Source organism: Miniopterus schreibersii, assembly GCF_964146895.1.
Source record: "Miniopterus schreibersii genome assembly, chromosome: 4".
Taxonomy (NCBI): Eukaryota; Metazoa; Chordata; class Mammalia; order Chiroptera; family Miniopteridae; genus Miniopterus; species Miniopterus schreibersii.
The window spans coordinates 22,136,576-22,144,660 of NC_138105.1; the positions used below are offsets into that span (position 1 = coordinate 22,136,576).

At 51.2% G+C, this 8,085-nt stretch overlaps 1 protein-coding gene across 6 annotated transcripts in view; it reads right to left on the bottom strand.

Annotated features, from left to right (window-relative positions):
* The window catches only part of SLC25A48 (solute carrier family 25 member 48), a 45,729-nt gene extending 37,846 nt beyond the window's left edge, over positions 1-7,883 (bottom strand). For 3 of the 6 annotated variants that reach the window (XR_013998690.1, XM_081135376.1, XM_081135377.1), the window contains exons 1-2: positions 7,667-7,883; positions 3,271-3,314 (exon numbers count right to left, since the gene is read on the bottom strand). Coding sequence is in view for 3 of the 6 variants with exons in the window: in XM_081135376.1 (XP_080991502.1) it covers positions 3,271-3,314; positions 7,667-7,712 (90 nt within the window). In the remaining 3 variants the exon portion in view is untranslated. Of the gene's footprint in view, positions 1-3,041; positions 3,315-7,666 lie in introns of those variants that run through there. The other 3 variants (XM_081135378.1, XM_081135379.1, XM_081135380.1) reach the window with 3 other exon arrangements.
* Between the last annotated feature and the right edge of the window lie 202 nt (positions 7,884-8,085).

Below are 8,085 nucleotides of genomic sequence, written 5' to 3' on the forward strand. Positions count from 1 at the left end.
AGGAGACCCTGGAAGAACGTAAGTCAGAAAAGTGAGGGTCTCTGAGATGAAAATCATGGTTCATGTTTTGCTGCATTAAACTTTTCTTCATTTTCCAACTTTCCTATAATAAGCAGGGCTACTTTGATTGTTTTTAGCTTATATAATTAAAAAATAATTTTACTTACAAAATATAGGAATACATTCTCTTAATAAAAAAATTTTCAGCATTACATATAAAGCTAACGTCTCTTTTGGCCCATCCTCTCTCCACTCCCACCCCTCCCCTGTGTGGATAACCATGGCTAATAGTATGGCTAAGAGTCTGAGAGGCAGTCATCTAAATAGTTTTATCCAGATAAGATAGCCAGAGGAAACATGTAGTGCTCCTATAGGTATGATACCTGAATGCTATCACACTGGTCATAAATATTACTTTCACAATCAGACAAATGTATTTATTGACTCACTCAGCCCATATTTATTGAGTGCCTATTTTATAGCCGTCACTGTTCCAATCTCAGGGAGTTTAGCAGTGGAGAAAACAAAGTCCCTGCCCTCATGGAACTTAAACCGAGTGGGGTTGGAAAAGATAGTCAATAAAAAGTAAATCCCAAGTAAATATATATGTCAGATAACAAGTGCCATGGGGGAAAATAAACCAAGGGTCAGAAGGGCTGGGTGGTGGGGAAGAGGCTCTGGAAGATTCAGCAAGGTGAGAACTGGGCTTCACGTCTTCCGGTTAAGCAGAACCACAGAGGTCCACCTTGGGCTGGGGTATCCCCAACCAAGACATAGGTGTGGGCCAGGATAGGGGGCAAGGGAGCAGGCCCCTCTGCCCCATTTAAGGCTGGCCTGAGGCTGACCGTGCTTCTTGCTGGCCCTGGGTAGTGAATCCACAAAATGGCTGAGCACCAGGAGGGATCAGCTTCCCACTAAGGAGGTTGAATGCTCAAGTCACACAGCAAATGGCACTTGAGGGCACGTAGCCCAAGAGCTAAACCCGGATCACAGCCATAGAGCAAAGTCTGCCGGCCGTGCGACCAGCTCTTGGGAGGCTGCCACCGAGGCCAGCAGCACAGCTCAAACCTCCAGGGTCTCCAGTTACAACAGGGGCTGGCATTTAATGTACATCAACTGCATACTTGGGGACACACTGGGTATCTTGTAGAACTTATCACACTGAATCACACAAATGCTATGCAGCATGGATACTATCCCCATTTTACAAATGAAGAAAGCTGACTCCCTGTATTAGTTACCTGTTGCTGCTGTAACAAATGACTTAGTGTCTTAAAACAATACAAATTTATTCTCTTATACTTCCATAGCTGGACTAAAGGTAGCCAAGCCCTGATTAGAAACCCTGGTCACACTTCATCAGCATAAACCCTCAATGCACCTTCATTGCCAGGAGCCAGGTAAGAATCCTGACCCCAGTCCCAGTCGTGGCTGGCTCTCCCACCTGTGACAAGGCAGCCACAGGCAGGGAAGGAAACTTTGACCTAACTCAGCAACCTGGGCAGCTCTTCTAGCTCAGCTCTCCCATGGGCCAGCCCTGGGGCCCCAGACACATCCCCGCATCTGTGTTCATCAGGACAAGGGTGGCCGCCTCATTGCTCTATCCTCAGTGTCACAGTGATCTTCATGACAGCCCCGCCGGGGAGGTGCTCTTTGCCCATTTTACAGAGGAGGACATCAAGGCTCAGGGAGGTTAAGTGCTGTGCCCTGGTCCCAGGCGTTATTCTGACTCTTAAGTGCTTGCCTGGACCTTTCTCATTGGACAGGGACTCTAGAGAAAATGTGAGCCAGAAGGAAGGAAGGAGGATGTCCTAGGGAGACACAAGGGCCCTGGGCCATACCCCTGGGCTGGACCCAGAGGCTGGCAGTGTAAGCTGGCCTCACCAGGCTGTACCCTCAGCGGGGAAGTTCTTAGTCTGAGCAGAGACTGGATTTTATGTATCAGAAAGGGTTCCCTCCAGAGGCTCAGGGGACAGAGTGGAGAAGGAGAGCTCCAGCCTTTTCAGGTGACATGTGGCCAGGCCCAGGATGGCCAGACTTGCCTGTGCAAGGGGGTGGTGGTGGCTCTAACAGGTCTACCTGCCCCTGGCCAAGCTGGGGTGAGGGAAGGACATTCCCCCAGGGAGACATAGCTCAGCTGTCTTCAGAATATGGCTGTACAACCCACAGGACAGGGACTGCACTGGCTCGGCCCACCACCGATGCCTTGTCATCCCCACGGTGCCTACACAAAGTGTCCAATATGCGGTTGATGTCCGAGCAAAAGGCAGGGGCCATATGAGGGACATAAGGAGCCAGGAAATATCTTCAACTATTTAAGACAAGTAGGCTGACCTTCCCATCTGAGGGAGCAGGCCTGGGCTGACCTAGGACGGGCCCGGTGTCGCGCAGGGAGGGTGGGGAGAAAGGAGACAGCAGCAGCCCTGCGAGAGGGGCCTGTGAGGCTCCTCCTTGTGTGTGATCTGAGCAGAGCTTTATATTTGGATCTGAATGTCACTATTTGTGGCCATGCTCTCAGGATATGGCTCTGAGTCCTGCTCACCACTGGGGAGAGGTGGCAGGGGTGGGAGTGGAGTCAAAGAATGCTCCCTTGTAGTATCTTACTCCCTGGTGCTTTAACTTGCTATGTGACCTGCGGCCAGCACCTCCCCTTTCTGAGCCAGCTTCTATATCTGTAGGGGCTTGAGTGACCCCGTGCCAGATGGCCCTGCTGGCTCCAGAGTCCTCACATCACATGAGCTTCCTCAGCTTATACTGGCTTCCCCTTCCCGACCCAGGTCCAGAGTCCTACCCTGACACCCATGACCACCAAGGATTGAGTGCTGACCCCCCTTTCCTGGATTTAGATCTGTCAGCTGCGGTCAGAAACCTGGTGCATCAGCAAACTGGCCATGCCGGTCTTTCCCAAGTAGAGCCCACGAGGTGTAACCATCTCAGCTCCATTTTATAATCACCTCAAACCCAGTCCTAGATTTTGGGCTCAGGTGCTAAATCACACTTAAAGCTTTTCCTAGTTCCTTAGTTCACAGGGAGACACTCACCAGTGCCTTCCCATCCCCCGCAGTTCAGGAGGACTGGAAGCAGAAATGAGACATTCACAAAAACAAAATCACTGCCAAGTAATGAGGGTAGAGCCATTCCAAAGCAGAGCCTCCTGGGGCCACACCCCCATGGGCTGGAGGCTCTGAGGATCAGACACGGCAGGCACTGTGCTGCGGGCAGATGCACTCCAGGCCCCTTCCCAAGAGGTAATGACGAACAAGGCCGTACCTTGACCGTGTCCAGGGGGTAGCCGACAATGACACTGGCTGCACCTGTGGATTGGAAGAGAACACCTGGTCACTCAGCCCTGGACTCCTGGCTTGCACTTGCTGGCTCTTGGGACAGGACAGAGGGCTCAAGAACTTACAGTCACTTATTCAGTCAATGCCCTGTCACCAGAGAGACCCTGCAATGTGTTAGACACCGGCTGAGGTATACAGGAAGGCAGAGAAAATGAAGTAAAACCCAGTTCTGCCTTAAGAAACAAGCACCCCACTCCCACCCCAAAGGGCGGTGAAGGTGCAGGGACAACTGGGTATTTACATGCAAAGGAATGAAGTTAGACCCCCTACCTCATACCATATAAAAATTAACTCAAAAGAGAACAAAGACCTAAATGGAAACCCTAAAACTATAAAAACTATATACTAAAACACAGGGGAAAATCTTCATGACCTTAGATTTGCAATAGATTCTTAGATATGACACCAAAAGCACAAGTAACAAATGAAAAAATAGATAAACTGAGCATCATAAAGAGTTAAAACTTTTGTGCACCAAAGGATGCTATCAAGGAAGTTAAGTCAACCTACAGAATGGGGGGAAATATTTATAAGTCATATATTTGATAAGAATTTGGTATCCAGAATATATAAAGAATGCTTACACCTAAAAAAAACAGGCAAAGGACTTGATATGCAAATGAGTAACAAGCACAGGCAAAGATGCTCAACATCATTAGTCATTTGGGAAATGCAAATCAAAACCATAGTGAGAGTCCCCTTCACACCTATGAGGACAGCTATCATTTAAACCAAAAAACAGGAAATAAGTGTCGTCAAGGATGTGGAGAAATTAGAGCCCTCATACATTGCTGGTGGAAATATAAAATGGTGTAGCCACTGTGGAGAAGTTCAGCAGCTCCTCAAAAAGTTAAGCATTGAATTACCATATGACCCAGCAATTCCATTCCCAGGTAAATTTCCAAAAGACATGGAAACAGGCGCTCAAACAAGTACATGTGCACACATGCTCACAGGCAGCACTGCCCACAAGGGCCAGAAGGTGGACACGCCCCAGCTGTCCACCGCTGGATGAATGGATAGACAGGATGTGATCTGTCCATACAGGGGAAAGTTATTAGACATAACTAGGAATGAAGTGCTCATACAGGTCACAGCGTGGTTGAGTGTTGAGAACATTATGTAAACGAAAGAGGCCAGACAAAAAAGGTCACATGTATGATTCCATTTATATGAACTATCCAGAATAGGTAAGTCCACAGGGACAGAAAGCAGATCAGCAATTGCCGGGGGCTTGGGGGAGGGGAAATGGGAGTGACTGCCTGGGCCCAGGGACTCCTTTGGGCATGAGGAAAATGTTCTGGAACTAGATAGAAGTGATGGTTACAGAACACTGTGAATGTACTAAATGTCACTCAATGGTTAATTTTATGTTATGTAAATTTCATCTCCAAAAAAGGAGAAGAGTGTGAGGAGAAAACCCAGAAACTTCTCAGTTACCTGCAGGTTACCCAACTGTAGTGTGTGTGTGTGTGTGTGTGTGAATAATATTAGCACCTACTTCACGGTTCCATTGTAAGAGCAAAATGAGGTCATGAATATAAGTACCAGCAGAGAGCCTGGCACTTATAGGACATTCAAAAAGAGATGCAATTGCTATTGATTTTTTTTTTTAATTTTTAAAGATAGACTCTTTTAAAAGGTGATGGATACTCTGGGTCTTTTCACAGAAAAATGCCTACCTACACACACTCACAAGACCTGAACCACTTTGGAGGAAAGAGGCCACCCTGAGGCCACAAAGATTAAGAAGCCCTTATTGGAGAAGTCAGTGACTGTGAGATGGAAACAGGAGCCCCTTTTCTAAGACAAATTCTCCAGCTGGTGATGAGAAAGAAAGTGTCTCTGCTCACCAGGTAAGGCAGGTAAGGGGTGCTGAAATACGAGGTATTTACAGGGGAAGAGAAACCAGCTCTTGGTCTAGAACCTCCAGACCCCTCTCAGCCTTTGCTTCCCACAGAACTGGGCAGAAGCAGAAGGTGATGGGCAGCGGGGAGTTGGAGTATTCACGCCACATGGACCCCTCCCAGCAGGGGAATGAGGGAGCCTGGTCCTCAGGCTCGGGAGGCTTCCCCCCAGTGAGTGCATCCTTCACGATGGGCATCCCTCAGCCCAGGGCCACGCCCCAGACCCAGCCTTGGGCCAGCATCTCCCTGCTCATTTAGCCCACCCATCTGAAAGGAGAGGATGCAATATAAGAAATCAGACTATCAGACCTTGGGACTTCACAAACCAGTAGAATGTCAAACAAAATATGAAGGATTTAATGGTGACATTTTATCATGCAAGGTCATTAAGAAAGAAAACTATAGTAAGTACACGGGTTAAAATGGCCCTGGTACCAGACTGCCTGGGTTGGAATCCCAGTGCTCACACTATATGCATGGCCTTGGGCAAGTTGTTGAATTTCTCTGTGTATCCATTGCCTCATCTGTAAAATGGGGCTGTAAGAATAGTAGCTACCTCATTGGGATTATAAAAAAATATACATAAATGGACACAAGAGACCACATATTTTACGGTTCCATTTATATAAAATGTCCAGAAAAGGCCAATTTATAGAGCCAGAAAGTAGATTAGTGGTTGCCCGAAGGGTAAAGGAGAGGATTGAGTTTAACTGTAAATGGGCATAAGGATCTTACTGGGGGTAAATATGTTCCCAAACTAATTTATGGTAATGGTTTCACAACTTGGTAAAGTTACTAAAAATCACTGAATTGTACACTTGAAATGGGTGAATTTTATGATATGTAAAATAACTTTAATAGAGTTGTTTTTTAAATATACACAGAGCACTTAGGACCTGATACCTACTAAGTATTCACCTTACTACACTCATCACCATTGCATGCAAACAAAAAAGCAAAAAAAAAGACAAGTTAACATCAACAAAGAACAGACATTTGCAGAATAAAAGGCAATGCACTACTTGCTGTGTGCATTGGGGAGGGCCTCCGTGTCATCAAAGACACTGAGCTCCTCTGACAGCTTTAAGCTTCAGGGCGTTTCTAAACCACGACACTGACACTGGCAGCCCCACTGAAGTTGGTCTGGCTACTTAAGGAAACAGCGGAGGGAAAGCTTTCCCTTGGTATGACTGAAGGGTTGTCCAAAGAGGGCCTGGATGTGCACAGTGGGCCTCCCGGTAGAGGCCCCTGAATGGGAAAATTAGGAGAGGCAGGTCTCAGCCCAACCCGAGAGCGCCTGTGTCAGCAGAATTGCCCATGTGACAGAGCCACCTCTGCTCAGGACCATGAGAAACAGATGCCCTGCAGCCATCTGTGGGGGACAGAAGCAGAAGGACCTGGGATGCTATCTGGCCTGTTGCTCTCTTTCTCTCTCTTTTTCCCTTTTCCTACAAATTTCCTGGTCTCCTCCATACCTACAACAATTGATGGGGCACAAACCTGCCACAGCCTCTGCCTCAGCACCTCAGTATTTTATTTTGTCTTTGGGGAGGGGCTGCATTTGACAATATCCCTTTGCTGATGGTCATCATAGGGCCAAAAGGAAGATAATATTTTACAATAAGTAAAGGCCCTCCAGCCCCCCCATGCTCCCGCTCCCCTCTGAGCAGTAGAGGAACAGACCTATCAGGAGAAGAAAGGAGGAAATGGGTGAAACTCTGGAGCAAGCGAACCCATCTCAGGCCCAGCAGAGAGTGGCCCCTGGAGCGGCGCGAAGGGACCCTAGTGCCAGGAGGGTCCTGACAGTTGGCAGCTGCTGAAGGCGGGAAGGGCTCCTCCTCTCCGCTCCCCGCAGCCCGGGCGCCCCTAGGACCAGCCTGAGCACAAAATCGCGCTTCCCGCCCCGCGCCGGGGGCAGCGGCGAAGCGCCACCCTGCCCGCAAGTTCCTGCTAGCCACGTCCCCAAACGCAGGTGCGCACCCGGTCACCGAAGGGTGTGCACGCGCCGGGACGCTCCATTGGCGCTGGGCTCGAACCAGCGGCTTAATCATTACCCGACCGAGCCCCGCGGATCCTAACGCGGAGGCAACTGGAAGCTCAGGTGAACCTCCGTGAGGTCCGCGGAGTTCAGGCGGGCGGCGCGCTGGGAACGGCACGGCCCCCGGCGCGGGGCGCGGGGCGCGGGGCGCGGGGCGCGGGGCGCGGGGCGCGGGGCGCGGGGCGCGGGCTCCCCCGCAGCAGGTGGCGCGCGCGGCGGGGGCGGGACGCGCGGGCACGAGAGACCCTGGCCCGCGCCCGGGGTGTAAACTCGGCCCACGCGGTGCCGGCTCGCCTCTCTTTCTGTCTCTCGGCCCGAGGGGTCTCCCGAAAGCACACCCACCTCTACGGGGTCCCTCCCACCCAGGGTGGGCTCACCTCCGATCCAGCCGGCCACGAAGTCTTCCAGCTGGAAGCTGCCCATGGCCGGGGCTGCGGCGCCGCGCCCGCCCGGGACTGGGTCGGTACCCACTCAGCGTGTGCGCGCCGTGTGCGGGGCGTGTGCGGGGCGTGGCCCGCAGGAGGGGCGCCGGGAGACGGACGGGAGCCTCGGAGCGCACGCGGGTCGGCCCCCCAGCCCGGCCTCCGGTCCGTCCGGGCCCCGCGGACAGCGCGCCCCCAGCGGGCCCTAAAGGCGCAGCAGGCGGGCGGGCACCGCAAGCCCCAGGCGCCCAGATGCCGGTGCCACCCGAGAGTCCCGAATCCGACCTTCTCCGTGCACCTCTCCCTTGCCAGCGGCAGAACCTTGGCGCCTTAGGCGACAGTGCCCGCGGGGAGCTGTAATTGTTTCACATAGC